The sequence below is a fragment of the Acomys minous genome, assembly GCF_964271855.1.
Source record: "Acomys minous genome assembly, chromosome: 20".
In the NCBI taxonomy this organism is placed as follows: domain Eukaryota; kingdom Metazoa; phylum Chordata; class Mammalia; order Rodentia; family Muridae; genus Acomys; species Acomys minous.
The window spans coordinates 17,156,803-17,173,316 of NC_140502.1; the positions used below are offsets into that span (position 1 = coordinate 17,156,803).

At 54.6% G+C, this 16,514-nt stretch overlaps 1 protein-coding gene across 3 annotated transcripts in view; it reads right to left on the bottom strand.

Annotated features, from left to right (window-relative positions):
* Positions 1–369: 369 nt before the first annotated feature.
* BICRA (BRD4 interacting chromatin remodeling complex associated protein) overlaps positions 370–16,514 on the bottom strand; it is a 78,211-nt gene continuing 62,066 nt past the window's right edge. For 2 of the 3 annotated variants that reach the window (XM_084770370.1, XM_084770371.1), the window contains 9 exons: positions 16,133–16,309; positions 8,967–9,608; positions 8,639–8,813; positions 8,293–8,402; positions 5,847–5,905; positions 4,708–4,856; positions 4,444–4,538; positions 4,123–4,225; positions 370–2,279 (listed from right to left, as the gene is read on the bottom strand). In XM_084770370.1, the coding sequence (XP_084626496.1) occupies positions 1,168–2,279; positions 4,123–4,225; positions 4,444–4,538; positions 4,708–4,856; positions 5,847–5,905; positions 8,293–8,402; positions 8,639–8,813; positions 8,967–9,608; positions 16,133–16,309 (2,622 nt within the window). In that variant the 3' untranslated portion in view covers positions 370–1,167. The remainder of the gene's footprint in view (positions 2,280–4,122; positions 4,226–4,443; positions 4,539–4,707; positions 4,857–5,846; positions 5,906–8,292; positions 8,403–8,638; positions 8,814–8,966; positions 9,609–16,132; positions 16,310–16,514) is intronic. The other variant, XM_084770372.1, reaches the window with a different exon arrangement.

A 16,514-nucleotide genomic window follows, 5' to 3' on the forward strand; every position in this document is an offset into this window, starting at 1 on the left:
CTGGGTATAGTAAGAACTGACAGCGTTGGTTTCGGGGACTTCCAAACGGCCTCCTAATGAAACGAATAAGCAACCCCCCTCACATTTATTTGCATGTGGGCCCGTGTGCCACCGCATGCGTGTAGTGATCACAGAACAACTTGAGAAGGGTTCTTTGCTTGTCACGATCAGATTTGGGTCGTGAAAAGTGCCCCATCTCCTGAGCCATCTTACTGGCCGCACAGGGTTTTTAAGACCATGGCTTAGGATCCAGTGGACACTGACGCAACATATGGAATTCTTCTCTGCTGGCTTCGTCCCAACCCACCAACACTACCCCCAAAATAAAACACCCAAAAGCAACAGGGGCCGGAGGGGGCCTGAGTACAGTTTTAAAAAAAAAGGATTGGCTTTTAATTTACAAGAGTTCTAGATGTACAGAATTCTCCCTTTAAAAAAATCGTTATACACAATAAATACAGTACAAAAAAATCTTTATCTTACAGTACTAGTTTTGTCTCCGGGATTTCAAAACGTGGCATGGTAGGCTGGAGGCAAGGAGAATACAGGGAAGACGGCTTGGGAGAAGAAAGGAAGACCCCGTGTCTTGTTCCTCTGGGGGGAGGGAGGGCGGGGGTGGTAGGGAATCTCTCGCTCTCTCGCGCACGCACACATACAGGATGACTCAAGCGAGTGCACGTGTGGATGGGACGCAGGTACTTTGAGACACTGACTTGAATCCTTGCTTCCTAATTCTCCAGGCTCTGTGGGCAACCAGAAGAGAGCCGAGCCTGTCTGAAGGTCTCTCCCAGCTGTGAGCGCCCAGGACAGTGAGTGATCCATGAAGCCAACCAGACAAGACCCGGTAATTCAGATGTTACCAGTGTGTCAACCCAGTAGCCCAGTCCTGGGCAACACTCGTATGTATCAAACCCCTGTCCTGTCCTGTGCCAGGGGGACACTGTACATTACAGCCACTTTGTCTAGAAAACCCACGCCCCATCCCAAATCTCTAGCCAACGTGGAAGCAGGAAGGTGGGGGGGAGGCCTTTGTGACTCAAATAACTTAGGCAAGAATTGTCAGTGGAACTGGGTTAGCGCCCCTTAGAGGTGGAGGTGGGCTGCCAGGCTGCTCCCTTGGAAGTGGGGTTGGGGGCACCTGACAGAGGCCGCAGGAGCAGCCCAGTGTTATCTGTTCAACGTCCTGGCGCCGAGGCCACCATTGTGACTGGAGGGGGGGAGGGCATCGGGCCTGTGCAGGGGTGCTGGGGATGTGGGGGTTCCAGGCGTGGGCCCTGTATGGGGGTATGGGGCTGCGGGTGTCCGGCCGGGGGCCTGCTGCAGGTTAAGGATGCTGTCGATGGCGCTCTGCAAATGCTCAGTGAGTGTATCGTCCTGTGGGCTATCACTGGAGAAGCTGGCCTGGTCCACGTCCGGGGATTCGGACTTGCGTCTTTTGGGTGGGGGTAGCACGGGTGTTTCCCAACCGGGTTCGGTGGCACCCTGGCTGGTGGCAGAAGCTGGGGTTTCTGGAGGTTGTGGGCCGCCCTTCAGAACACGCTGATACAGTTCGTCCTCCACCGCCGCAAGCTCTCGGATCAGCCCGCTGGTGGCCTCATCCACCTTGGCGGGCAATGGAGTGGGGCTGCCCGCACCCCGCGGCCGTCCCTGTGCCCCCTCGGCTGTCCCCGGATCGCCAACGTTCTCACGGTAAGTCTTGCGTAGTGGTAGACGTGGGCAGGACGTGGGCATCGTGGGTTTGCGGGCTGCGGGTGGGGGATGGTCCAGAGTGCCGTTCATCTGTGCCTGTGTGGCAGGTGGGGGTGGGGGCGGAGCAGGGCGAGGCGGAGGCTCCGCCCCTTTCGCAGGGGCAGGTGCAGGCAAGGGCTGGTGCACGGGGTCCAGCGCCGTGTTGTGCACCACCTTGCTGAGTCCTGCCTCCTGCTTGATCTTGAGTTTGAGGCCGATGCGGCTCCGGGCCTCGTAGGTCTTGATGGGCGGCCGGTTGCGGGAAGGCATGGGGCCATCCTCATCAGCGTCCAGGGATGAGGCGGCAGAGGATGAGGATGAGGATGAAGAAGTTGATGACAAGGAGGATGACGCCCTGGCCCAGGTCACTGAAGGAGAGCCGCCAGCCCCGCCATGCCGGATCACTAGCTTGGTGGGCAGGTGAGGAGGGGGCTGGGCAGATGTTCCGGATGTGGAAGATGAGGATGATGGGCCATGGCTGGGGAGCCGGTGACCCTCGGAAGACACTGGGGTGGGGAAGCCGAGGGAGCGGGAGGAAGACACGTACTCATCTGTAGAGTTGGAACAAAGAAAACCCACCGGGTTAGTAGCTAAGATGAGAGAGATACAGGTCCAGGGTGAGGCTAAAGCAGCAGTTCTCAACCTGTGGGTTGCAACCTCTTTGGGGATGAAACAACCCTTTCACAGGAGTTACACATCACATATCCTGCAAATTTACATTACAACACATAACAGTAGCGAGTTATGAAGTAGCAACAAAAATAACTGTATGGTTGGGGCTTAAGGGGTGAGGAGAACCACTGATCTAGACGGAGCAGGTCCTTGAGTCACTCTGCAGTGACTTATCCCTTATTAATAACCCCCAAGCACTCCCCAAAGCTTCGCTGTGGTACCAAGGTTACCCGTGTGTGAAATGATCAGAAAGAATTTAAAAGAAAAAGTGCAGTCCCCAGGCAGGGTGTAGTGGCCTACATCTGTCATTCTGGCTACTCAGCTAAGGGGGAGGATCTGGAGTGCAAAGGCCAGCCTGGCACTTAGGAACTTAGGCACTTGTCTCTAGAAAATGAAGTTAAAAACAAAATCAAACAGGGTGTGGTTTAGCAGAGGAACTCCTGCCTAGAATCCCCAAGTGAGGGGCTGGGGGCGTGGCTCAGTGGTAGAGCTCCTGCCTAGAATCTCCCTGTGAGGGGCTGGGGCGTGGGTCAGTGGTAGAGCCTCTGCCTAGACTCTCTCAGTAAGGAGTTGGAGGTGTGGCTTAGCAGTACAGCCATAGCCTCACACCTCAAAAATAAACAAGTGCTCCCACGTTATTTCCTTGTTTTCTGATGCGCTAGACGTGTGCTCTGTAGAAGGCACGCCCACAGCCCCTGGCGGGCTGTGTGCTCATAGCTCTGACTTATCCCATGTTGCCTATCGGACTTGTTACAGAAATCCTTGCGTATGGTCACAGGGACCTTTCCCAGAGGCACTGGAGACACTCAGAAGACACAGGTAGGTATCACATCACCTTCCTAGTGACAGAAAGCTCAAGAACATTACCCTCAAAGGACTCAGGAGGCTTGTACACTAGTGTCCTGACTCCAGTGCTAGGGCAGAGAGAAGCAGAATGGTATTTCGTTTTGTTTTGCTTTTAAAAGAGAACAATAGTGGCTTGGAGCTAAATGTGGGAGAAGGCTTAAGGGGTATTTTGGAAAAGCCAGGGGCTGGAGAGTGGCTCTGTGATTTCCTTGTAAGATGCTTAAAGTGACAGCCAGGTATGGTGGCACACGCCTTTAATCCCGGCACTCGGGAGGCAGAGGCAGGAGGATCACTGTGAGTTCGAGGCCAGCCTGGTCTACAAAGCAAGTCCAGGACAGCCAAGGCTACACAGAGAAACCCTGTCTCGAAAAACCAAACCAAACCCCAAACCCAAAAAGCTTAAAGTGCAACAAGTCAGGGGAAGGCTCACTCGTAGGATGGTGCACATAGAGTGGGTGTGGCAGGGACCCTGTTTGTGCCTCAGCCCCGGCTCCTCTCTCTTGCTTTTGCATCAGGCTGAGGCTGGTAGAAAAGCCCTTCTTCATTCTAGGGTGCAGGGTGGCAACTCACAGGGAGGCAGGGCGGGCTCGCGCTCCCCCTGGTGGCTAAGAAAGGTAAGGCCACGCAACACAATCTCTGGTGTTTGGGGTTTGGTTTTGGGTTTTTGGTAGACCAGGCTGGACTCAAAACTCAGAGAATGACAGTGCCTCTGCCTACCCTGTGCACCACCACCACAGCAGGCTGCTTGCTGGAAATCCAGCAGCAGATGGGTGGGAGACGCCTCCCCCTTCCTCACCCCCCACCCTCACCAGACTCCTCCCCTCTCACCAGGCTCCTCCCCTCTCACCAGGCTCCTCCCTCTCCCTCCCCTCTCACCAGGCTTCTCCTTGGCAAGCTGCTTATCCAAGGCAAGGGTGGTCTTTTCTTCCTGAATGAACATCCGGTCGATCATGACCATCTCGGCGGAAGGACTGACTCTCTGTGTGGTGGGTTCATATAAAGGACACATGAGAAAAGCAAACCGGGGAGGAGAGGATGCTGGCAGGCTGTGCCTGGTCAGGGTCTGACCATCTGCCACCTTTCCACCCTCCTCCCCAGCTAAGGACAGACCCTCTCCCCAACCCACCCCACCCCTCCCCGGAACCAGACAAGGTCAATTCACAGCAGGGTTGGGACTCCAATGCTTGAGAATCCTACCCGGGACTCTTCTAGAAGCAAAAGCCGGTATTTATTGAGCATGGCCTGGGTGCGTTTGAGCAGCTGCGTGGAAACAGTCTCAAATTCTTCGTCCACTGAGGAAAGAAAAGCCACACGGAGAAAGGAGATGGGGTGGGGGATGAGCAGACGACACAGGGCGCCTATGGCCGACTGTGGCCAAGTGCGCAGTGCTCAGACCACTGCATGCTCTGAGTACCGAGGGCACTTGGGGACACAGTGGGAGAGCAGTGGGAGAGGCCTCACCTTTGTGGTAGTCGTTGGGGGAGGGGAGGGCGCCTTGGTAGACGTGGTAGGGCAGGAGGCGGTGGAGGGCATCCTCGAAGGAGGGGAAGGCTGTCTTGTAATCGGGGTGCAGGACAGAGCCCTGATGTTTGTGCAGATGCTCCAGGAAGCTGGGGGTGGGGTTAGACCACACACACAGAGCTGGGGGTGAGGGCCAGAGAAACTGATCCCAGAACCTCAGCCCTGAGCTACAAACCCAATGCCACAAAAGAAAGTGGTTCCCTGCGTCCCGCTTGCCTCATGGCTTCCCTGGCCATGGACAAAAGTTAACAGGTAACAGAAGAAGGAAGAGAAGCCCGGGAAAGTGAGGGGGACATCACTCCTGCTCGGAGCATCCAAAGGAGAAAGGGAGGGGCTGGGAACATTAAGGTCCATGTATTAAGGTCTCCTGCCAGCAGGGGGCAGGACCTCTCCACTGCCTCTGGCCCAAGACAGTGTGGAGGGGTGGGGTTGCCTAGGACCGGGTTAGGTTTTAAGTGTCCACTCTGTTTCTCAGTTGTGGTTTTCTACAGAATCCCTACTACGGTAGGCTGGGTTTCCCCATCACATGACCATGTTCCTCATCAGCCAAGCCGGCTGTCACCATGGGGCAGATTCTCTGACATTGCTTATTTGCTCTGGTCTCTGCAACTACACAGTGAGCACTGAGCAAACACTTGGGTCGGGGAGAGAACAAGGAAGTACCACTTACTCCTCCGAGTGCTCAAACAGCTGCCTACCCTCACCCAAGGGACGGCCATCTCACCCCCTGTTCAGTTTACACGGGTCCCTCAATACACTGCCACCCATCTCCCCTGACCCTCAAACTTGTGTGCACTTAACTCACAGGCCCACCTGGACACCCCTGGGTTCTATTCACCCCTTCATTTTTCCACCTGGCTCTTCCCCACCACGCCTAACGAGCTGAAGAAACAGCGGCACCCCCAATATGAAACTGTAGCTGGCTCTTGAGGCCAGCAGCCTGCCAGTGTCCCCAGTTGACCTCACTTCCACCGTTCCATGGGCAGAAGGGAAACTGAGGTCAGGAGGGAATGCACACAATTGTGTAGCGCTGGAGCCAGCACCCTGTGGCGTGGTGGGGGCAGGTGGCTGTCACTCACCAGGCTTCTTTGCTGGGTTGCAGCATGGGCTGTTTCTTCAGGCTACACAACTTGTCATACTGCGGAAGGAGGGAAGGTGAGTGACAGGTGCCGCGAGGAGGAAGCCTTCTCTGCCTCCTCAGCCTATGTCCTCCCCCCAGCCAAGGACACAGTCGGGAAAGGGGGCTGGTCCCAGCTACAGCAGCCCCTGCCCATCAGGAGAAACCAGGCGGCAGAAGCCAGGGGTGGTGACATATGCTTATAACACTGGCTAGCCTTAACTGATGTCTGGCCTTTGGGGGATTATCTTGATTAACTGAAGGCCCAGCCTTTTGTGGGCAGCACCATTCCTAACAAGGTGGTCTTAAGCTTTGGAAGAAAGCTGGCTGAGCACAAAAAGAAGCCGATGAATGATCAAGCCAGTAAGCAGCATTCCCCCATGCTCTCTGCTTCACTTCCTGGCCTGGCTTCCCTCAGTGATGAACTGTGACCTGGAAGTAATAAGGCAAATAAACCCCGTTCCTCCCCTAAGCTGCTTTCGGTATAATCTAAAACCTTGGTTTTTGAGACAGGGTTTCTCTGTGTAGCCCTGACTGTCCTGGACCCACAGAGCTCCATCCGCCTTTGCCATCCAAGCGCTGGGATCAAAGGTGTGCGCCACCATTGCCCTGCTGGTTACCGTCTTATGATCGTGGCGACGGACGGCAAAGGGGACAGCATATAAACCCAGCCCTTGGGAAAGGCAGGCAGGAGTTGAAGGACAGCCTTGGACACAGAGACACCCCATTACCCGACTCTGGCCTCCATCTAAGAAAAACCAAAGAAGGGAGAGGATGTCTAAGTGTTCAAGGTGGATGTCTGAGAGGTCAAGGCTAGTCTTGGATAAAGATCCCCATTTCAAAGCCGGGCGTGGTGGCGCACGCCTTTAATCCCAGCACTCGGGAGGCAGAGGCAGGCGGATCACTGTGAGTTCGAGGCCAGCCTGGTCTACAAAGTGAGTCCAGGACAGCCAAGGCTACGCAGAGAGACCCTGTCTCGAAAAACCAAAAAAAAAAAAAAAAAAAAAAAAAAAAGATCCCCATTTCAAAAAACCAAAGCGGGAGCTAGGTAGTGGCTATGAGTTCAAGGCCAGCCTGGTTTATATAGTGAATTCTAGGCCAGTCAGGGCTACAAAGTAAGACCCTGCCTCAAACAGAGAGGGAAAAAAGAAAAGAAGGAAGGAAGGAAGGAAGAAGTAAGGTGGGGGGAGAAGAAAGGGAAAAAGGAAGGACATAAAACAAATGATGTCCTTGGGAGATGTGGCCTAGGCTGTGGGAGAAGAGTGTTAACAAGAGGTCTAGCTGGGTGTGGTGGCGCACACCTTGAATCCCAGCACTCGGGATCGATGTGAGTTCGAGGCCCAGCCTGGTCTACAAGGTGAGTCTAGGAGAGCCAGAGCTACACAGAAAAACCCTGTCTCAAAAAAACCAAAACCAAAACCAAAACCAAAAAACCCCAACCAACCAAACAAAAACAAGTAGGTCTAAGTCCTTGGGTCCCCCACCTGTGTCCACTCTGCACCAGCCTAGGGCAAGTCCCATCTGTTGGCCTTTGAATTTCACCATAATTAAATTCTTCCTCATCTCCTCTCTCCCTATACTGACTCTAATTTTGATGTACTCAGTTTAACATAACTGGTCTGTCTTAACTTCTTTACTATGCCAAGAACCAAATGCTGGGGTTTGTGCAAGCCAGTGACCCACCCCAATCCATGAACCACACCCCCAGCCCCTCATTGGGGGATTCTAGGCAGGGACTCTTACTACTGAGCCACGCCCCCAGCCCCTCACTGGGGGATTCTAGGCAGGGGCTCTACCACTGAGCCACGCCCCCAGCCCCTCACTGGGGGATTCTAGGCAGGGGCTCTACCACTGAGCCACGCCCCCAGCCCCTCACTGGGGGATTCTAGGCAGGGGCTCTACCACTGAGCCACACCCCAGCCCCTCACTGGGGGATTCTAGGCAGGGGCTCTACCACTGAGCCACGCCCCCAGCCCCTCACTGGGGGATTCTAGGCAGGGGCTCTACCACTGAGCCACGCCCCCAGCCCCTCACTGGGGGATTCTAGGCAGGGGCTCTACCACTGAGCCACACCCCAGCCCCTCACTGGGGGATTCTAGGCAGGGGCTCTACCACTGAGCCACACCCCAGCCCCTCACTGGGGGATTCTAGGCAGGGGCTCTACCACTGAGCCACGCCCCCAGCCTCTCACTGGGGGATTCTAGGCAGAGGCTCTACCACTGAGCCATAGCCCTAGTCCACATCTCAACTGCTGTACTGGTGGTTCACTTCTGACCCTATAGAGATCCTCAACCCCTGACCCTAGCTGGCTCTTCTCACCATCTTAACTGGCCCTGCCCAGTGCCCTGTGTTCCTCTCTCTCTCCAGTGGCTTCCTCTTCGATTCCCATTTGCTCCAAGGTTCTTTACCTGCATCGCTGGGGGCTTCCCTGGCCCGGACACAGCAGCTTTGGCCACACTCAGGGTTGGAAGATTGCTGGCAAAAGCTTTGTTTTCGGCAGGAAGTAGAGGAGGCAGGCCTGGGATGGGGTGAGAAACCGAGAGGACCCAGGGGTCACTAGCATGGAGGCCTTTCCTCCATTCGTGAGGCCCCTTCCCACCCCACAGCTCTCCCACCAGTGCCTCATTCCTGAGGCTTGGGCAGTCTGACCTCCTTCCTCCTCCTGTTGGTGCCAGGAGGGTGGGGTAACACCCTGGGCTCTGGTACACAGCAGTTCCACACAACCCCCTTGCCTGGGCAGGCTCCTCTCCCTACCTGTGGTGGCCAGCGGTGTGGAGGCCGGGGCAAGGCTCGAGGCAGCAGGGGTCCCAGGTGGTGCCTGCCCGCTGACTAGCACAGTAGGACTGGCGAGGGGTGCCAGGGTGGTGGATGTCTGTGGGGTGGGGGCGGTGCCCCCAGCCTTACTCTGGAGAATGATCCCAGACGGCACCTGAGGAAGGGTGGGCGGTTGAGGGGTGGAACATGAAATCACAGTTGGGGTGGCCAGAGGCACGAGGGAGGGATGTGGACACATAGTGGGCAGGGCAGGGCAAGGGGTCAGTCTGGGGATGTGGGGGCATCAGGTGTCCCTGCTGATGGTTACCTGATGGAATCTTTCCAGAAGTGCTTTCGGTTGGGGCAGTGCTGGGAAGGGGGCGGTTACCATCTGGAAGGTCCGAGGCGGTGGTGGTGGAGGGGGGGGCGCTGTGGGCTCAGGGACCATGTGGAGGGCTGGTGGTGGGGTAGGGGACTTATGGGGCCCCTGGCCCGGTGGGAACTGGAGCTGGAAGTCGGGGGGCGTGGGGACTGGCAACCTGGCAGAAGGCTCAGAAGAGGAGGCCCCAGTGGAGGGGGTGGAGGAGGGAGGGAGGTGAGGGGCTGGGGGCAGTGGGCCCTCAGGAGGTTGGGATGGGGGTCGCAGAGGCGGCTGGGGTGGACCTGGGGCGGTGGGGGCTGGGGCACCGGCTGGTGGTGGGGCACCCAGTTGATTCTGGATGACAAAGATGCCAGGTAGAGTCGGGGGACCCTGGGGTGGAGGGCAGGGGTGCAGGGTGGGCTCGGAGGGTGGGCAGGTCAAGCTCTGGGGCTGGGATGGAGGGCGAGAGTGGGGTCTTGAGGGTGGGCGGGAAGGGGGCCTGGCAGGGTGCGGGGAGGGCATGTGGGGACTGTCTCCCAGGGGGGCCTGGTGAGGTAGTGATGGGGAAGAGGAGGGGCCGGGGGCTTTCACTGGAGCGGCGGCAGGGATCTGTGTAGAAGAAGGAGGCAGAGACAGAGACAGGCTCAGATCAGCCTCGGCTTCCACTTTCCGAAGACATTGTAAACCAGACACCCTTCACCCATCCCCCGCCCCCCAAAGGCCCCATTCTCTGCCTACCCGAGTCCCCCACAGCAACCACCCATCTTTCTCAGCTCCCTAACTCACCTGGCCACCCCTGCACCCTCTCCTACCCACACCTCTGTCCCCACATGCCCCCCCCATCCCACTCTACCCTCTCATCTCCCCTGTAATGTCCCATGTGCACCCCCGCCCCCCACCCGGCAGACGAAGGCAAGCCCTGCGGGGTGTGCGGGTTGGTGGCAGCAGCAGAAGCAGTGGCAGGGACATTGGGGGGTGGGGGTACCACAAGCTGCTGAGCGGGAGGCAGGAGGAGCACAGCACAGGGAGCACAGCCTGCATGACATTACAGAGATGCCGCTCAGCACGTGTAGCTGCTGCAAGGACAAAAGAGCCAAAGGAAGTGGCCAGCCTTGGGTAATGGGTGTATGGGCGTGGGTGTCCTGGGCACTGCATGTGGGTCCGTGTGTGTGTGTGTGTGTGTGTCAGTTCCGGACAGTGCCTGAGCCATCAGCCACACTACCCAGCCTGTATCCTGCCCCAGTGCACCGCCCTTCTACCTAAGCAGGCCTCAGCCAGTCTTCCCCCTGGGGACTATCATCCTCAAGTCCTGACCACAGCCAGCTCTGTGTAACCAGTGAGCGACAGCTGTACACCCAAGACTGATAGGGCCCCTTGGCACCTGATAGAGAGCATGTGCCTGGCCACCAGCACTGGCTACTGGGACGCCTCACAGTGTGGCTTGCTCTCACCTACTTCAGGGAGATGAGTGAATACAATTGACAGCTGCAGAGGCTGTTTGCCACCAAGGAGAGGCACAGTGGCCTCATATGACTCTCACCCTCATCACAGCCTCTCCCTCAAAACTACCCATTAGCAGGGAGCTCCCGGCCTAAGAGGCAGGATCATGGGCTAGCAAAGATGACCGAGGAGATAAAGACTTCCTGCCAAGTCTGATGACCTGAGTTTAATCCTCAGAACCCACATGGTGGAAAGAGAGAACCAACTCCCACAAGTTTGTCCTCTGACCCCCATGCATGGTCTGTGGCATGCCACATGTCCAGACACATGACCGTGGCACACACACAAGATCCAAGGCCAGCGAGCCCGAGGACTCCTCACCCCATACCCTCCTAATGCTGCAAATCTTTAATACAGCTCCTCATGCTGTGGTGAGCCCTAACCATCAAAATTATTTTTGATGTTACTTCGTAATTATAATTTTCTTACTATTATGAATCGTAATGTAACTGTCTGATATGCAGGATATCGGGTAGGCGACCCCTGTGAGAAGGTCAGTCCACCCCAAAGGGGTCAAGACCCATTGCTCTACACTGAGAGGCACCCTGCAGCTCAGCACTGCTGCCTGGGTTTCTACATGTTGTCACTCACCCAGGCGTCGGGCCTCTAAGTCTGGGACACTTTGAGCAACCATTGCAAGCTTGGCATTGATTAACTTCTGGCGACTAGGAAGCAAAATGCACCTAAAACAAACCAGACCAGGCAAGCAAGCAGTCTCGCCATCCCTACAGCGCTGCCAGCTCCAAGCAGAGGGCAGCGTAACAGCTCTGGGCTTGCCAATACAACAAAAGGGACTGTCCCCGGACAAGCCTGCAGAAGGCAGCTTGCTCTGGGGAGTTCAAAGCTTTATATCCTTGGGAACAGGCCTCAGTTGGGAGCATGTCTGCTATGTACTTGGGTTCAGCCAAGTAGTGGTGGCGCACGCCTTTAATCTCAGCACTCCGGAGGCAGAGGCAGGCAGATCTCTGTGAGTTCGAGGCCAGCCTGGTCTACAAAGAGAGTCCAGGACAGCCAAGGCTACATAGAGAAACCCTGTCTCAAAAAACAAAAACAAAACAACAACAACAAAAAAGAATGCTTGCTTCTCTTCCAGAGGACTCAAGTTTGGTTCACATCCACCTGTAAACTCCAGCTCCAGGGCACCTGTCACTTCTGAAATCCTTAGGCACAGCACTAAGCTAGTGAGTGCATAAGCCACATGGACGTAAAAGGGATTGAGACTGTAAGTTGGTGGAAGAGCGTGTGCTTAGAGTGCACAAGACCCTGTGTTCTATGTCCGGCACTGGGGGGCATAGAGACAAAGAGACAGAGACAGAAAGAGAGATATGGTGAAGGAAAACTGCAAGGCCAACCAGAGCTATGCAGCGAGTTCACAGTTAGCCCAGGCAGCTTTGAGATTACTGTCTCAAAATAATGAAGAAAAAGAGGGCTGGAGAGCTGGCTCAGCAGTCAAGAGCCTGGCTGTTCTTCCACTAGACCCGGGTTCATGGTGGCGCACAACCATCCTCCACTCTACTTCCAGGGCATCTGACAGCATCTTCTGACCCGCTGGGTACCAGGTATGCATGGGTGCAGAGACATACACAGGGGCAAACACCCAGACATCCAACACAAATACATCTTGAAAGACAGACAGACAACCCCAGCCCTAGCTCACAGGGAGGCAAACCAGGGTATAATCAACCCAGTGGAAGGAGAGCAATTAGCTTCCCAAGGCCTAGGAAAAGCCTAGTTCTTTCCACAACCCTAAATGCCTTTCCATGGAATGGCCACACGGGGGCGTGGGAGAGCTAAGTAAAGACTTTTGCCCACCAAATGTTTAAGCTGGTGTGTGAGTGCAGGGCTTAGTGTGTCCATAAGAAAGTCTACAGAGCCGAGTTCAAATCCTGAGATCCCCACAGTGGGAAATGAGAAGAGACTCCCTTGAGGTGTACTCTTGACCTTCATACGTGTACTTTGGCACACATGCACCCGCTCATAAATACATACACACAGAGGGGAGTGCGAAACTGAATCAAACAGCAGTCCAGCGCACACACTGCGCCTGCTAGCTCTGCTAACAGTACACTGTGGGTTTTTTGTTCGCTTGGTGTTGAGATGCGTATCATTGTATAACTAGCCTCTACCTTCCTGAGCCTCAGAGTGTTTCAATTACAGATAGACAACACTACATCTGGCTGACACAATGGTTAAAGTCAGAACTTGCTCCCCAGTGCTGTAACACTGCACTAACGTCTTAGGAAATGTGGAGAGGAAAGTGGGAAATAACGTACCAACCCAGTCTCAAAAGATCCAAGCAGGAAAAACAGAGTTGGTACTAAGAAAAAGCAAAGATGAAAGGAAGACAGGGAAGCCAGGCACGGTAGCCAGGAACTCAAGAGGCAGAGGCAGAGGCAGAAGCAGAGGCAGGTGGATCTCTGTGAGTTCAAGGCCAGCCTAGTCTACAGAGTGAGTTCCAGGACAGCTGGAGCCTGCACAGAGAAACCCTGTCTGGGGGCAGTGGGAGGAGAAAGGTTGACAATGGCTGGCGAGGTGGCGAGGTGTTTAAGAGCACTGGCTATTCTTCCAGAGGACTAGGGCTTGATTCCCAGCACCCACATAACAGTTCACGGTTGTTTCTAGTTCCAGAGGCAGGGGGATCCGACACCGTCTTCTGGCCTCTGTGGGTACCAGGCATACAAGTGGTGGACATATGTACATGCAGGTAAAATACCCTTACACTTAAAAATTAAGCCTAGTAAAATAAACCACCCCCACCCACCCCACCCCCCTCTATTTATTCCCTACCTACATCACCCCAAAATTAGTCTCCCCAGAAGTGATCATATGTCACTTACCAGACTAGGCCAAAAAGCAGGCTTCAACTCCCCCCGCCCCACAGCTGGTTCCCGCACTCATCTGGCGTGGGGAAGTCAACCACGGCTTGCTGTGACCTGTCCTTTGGACACCCACACAGGCTGAGCTGATCCACCAGCCTCAACAAGCCTTCACAGGGCTGTAGCCCCACCTGGCACCTTTCTTATTTCTTGATTTGAAGAAAGAGTCTCATGTAGCCCAGGCTAGCCTGGAACTCGCTGTGTAGATCAGACTGGTCTTAAACTCAGAGCTCTGCCTGCCTCTGCCCTCTGGGTGCTGGGCTCCGAGGCTCGAGCGCTGACTGCTGAGCCACAGGGCCTGCAGGCTAACCTGGAACTCATTCTGAAAGTCCAGGATGACCCTGAACCTCTGTGTCTTCCTGCCTCTGACTACCAAGGCAGGCTTGTGGGTAGGCGCTGCCAACACCCAGCTGCCTGGCTCCTTTTGGTGAAGAGAGTTGCCTCAATGGGCTGCTCTTCCAGAGGATGCAGGCCCTGCTCCTAGCACTCACTATCAGGTGGGTCACAACTGTCGGTAACTCCAGCTCCGGGGAATCCAATGGCCCTCGCCTGTGTGCACATACCCCACTGCAGTTGCACTCTGCACCCACAACAGCTGGAGGACCCGGCCACACAGACACAAGCAAGCTCCTACTGTGTGAAGTACACATTAGTCACTGACTCAATGTAAGCCCCGCTCCCCACCCTCAATCTAGAGAGAAGAAACGTATTGTTCAAGTTTACATGGCGGGAAGTCTGTATGTAAAACACCACGGCTGTTCAAGGCCAAGCTCACACCGACTTTGCCAATCAATATATGATCTGTTTCAATTGCCACCTCTCCTCTGGTCCTTCCTATTTTATTTTATGTGCACTGGCGTTTTGCTTGCATCTGTCTATGTGAGGGTGCCGGATCCCGTGGAACTAGAGTGTTACAGATGGCTGTGTGGGTGCTGGGAATTGAACCCGTGTCCTCTGGAGGAACAGTCAGCGCTCTTAACTGCTGAGCCATCTCTCTAGCCCCGTCTTTTTCTTTTTAAAAACAAGTTAACAATCCACCCCTCTAGAACAAAAGAGTAACAGACTTAAGTACCTATGTGCTCACAATTCACACGAGGTTAAAGGCTCACTTTCCTCACACGTAAAGAGTATCCACAAATCAACAAGAAACTGACGAAGAATCCACATTTGAAAATGGCAAAGGATGGGCTGGAGAGACAGCTCAGAGGTTAAGAGCCCTGCCTGCTTTCCCAGAGGTCCTGAGTTCAATTCCTAGCAACCACATGGTGGCTCACAACCATCTATAATGTGATCTGGTGCCTTCTTCTGCCACGCAGGCACAGATGCAGGCATATACATAGTAAATAAATAAGTAAAAAAAAAAAAAAAAGGAAGAAAGAAAGAAAATGTCAAAGGATATAAACAATTTCATAGAAAAAATAGCTCTTAAAAACTTGTCTGATTTCATTGAAAATGAAAAGAAACAAAACTTAAAAAAAAAAATCAATGGAAGGTGTCCCCCCCTACCCCCCCCCCCCCATCACACTGGCCAATTCAATACACAGGTACAAATTATACTTGTGACAAAGCGAAATCAAGTGACAGTCCAAAGAGGACAGCTTGGAGATACCATTACAATATAAAGCCATACACCTTCAGACCCAGAAAACTCCATTTAAAGAACTTATTCTAAGATGTGTGTGACAGAACAGACTTGTATGCCCAGCAACTTGAGAAACAGACAGAAGGACCACAAAGCAAAGGCTTACCAGGACAACTTGACAAAACTCTATCTCAAAATGAAAATGTTCAAGGGACTTGTGATATATCTCAATAGCAGGTGCTTGCCTACAGCCTACCAATGAGGGGCTGGGGGTGTGGCTTAGTGGTAGAGCCCCTGCCTAGAATCCCCCAGTGAGGGGCTGGGGTGTGGCTCAGTGGTAGGGCTCCTGCCTAGAATCCCCCAGTGAGGGGCTGGGGTGTGGCTCAGTGGTAGAGCCCCTGCCTAGAATCCCCCCAGTGAGAGGCTGGGGGCGTGGCTCAGTGGCAGAATGCATACCTAGCATACACAAAGCTCTCAGTTCAAACTCCAGATCACAAAATAATTCATCCTGAAAAAGATACCGCACAAAGCTGTTATCCGTGGCTTTGTTTAGAACATGTAAAAAACCAGGAGTGAGTCTAGATGCCCACCAGCAAGGACTGGCTAAAGAAATAACAGTTTAAACGGAACAGTCTACTACACAGCCACATGAAAGAATGAAAAGCAGCCGCCAAGGTCAAGTTTAAACAACAGGCCCAGCTGTGAGCCTAGGTACAACACGCCATCACCTTCTATAAAACTGGAAGACAGAGCGTTCATGTGTGGCCACCCTCATGCCCACACTGAAAAGAAATGCCAAGAGTTCTGTTCAGGAGTGGCTGAGGATTTTAGTATGGCGTTGTTGAGACTGCGTCTCATGTAGCCCAGGCTGGCCTCAAACTGCCTACGTAGCCAAGGATGACTCTTGAACCTCTGGTCCTCCTGAGCACTGGCTACCGGTCGGGGGCCATCAGGTCTGACTTTTCGTTAAGTTTTGAAATGTGAAGGAGTTGTGTTCGCCAGTGCAGACTCTCCCTGGGCTGGCCCTGGTCTCAGACATGCACTGTAGACATTCAGGGAACGTGAGAGTGAAGGACAAAGGAGAGCGGTGCTTCCCAAGGCAGCAGGACAGAGGCAGGCAGGGCAGAGCGAGCAGGGAGCTGCGCAAGGAGGCCAGGCTGCCAGGGTGCATCTACCTGGGGTGCCGGAGCCGGGGAAGCCCGGCTGTCGGGGGTCTGAGCGCCGTGGCCAGCTCCTTTGGTGACGGGCGTGGCCAGGGCTGGGTCTTGGGCAGGAGGCGGGGCGCTGACTATGACGGAGGCAGGCACCGAGAGGTGGGGACCCTCTGTAGAGAGGGGCTGCTGGCTCCTCTCCTGCAAGGGGCCGCCCCGCACAGGGTCAGAAGGCCCAGAGGCCGTGGGCTCCCATCTCAGCCTGCCACCCCCACTCAATCTCATGGGGAACTGTAGACAAGAGGTGAAGGGCAGGCAGACCCCAGAAACTTTGTCTGCCCACCTTCTTCTGTGTTCTGTCTGTCTGTCTGTCCATCACTCCGTCCACCATTCATTCAACATCTCA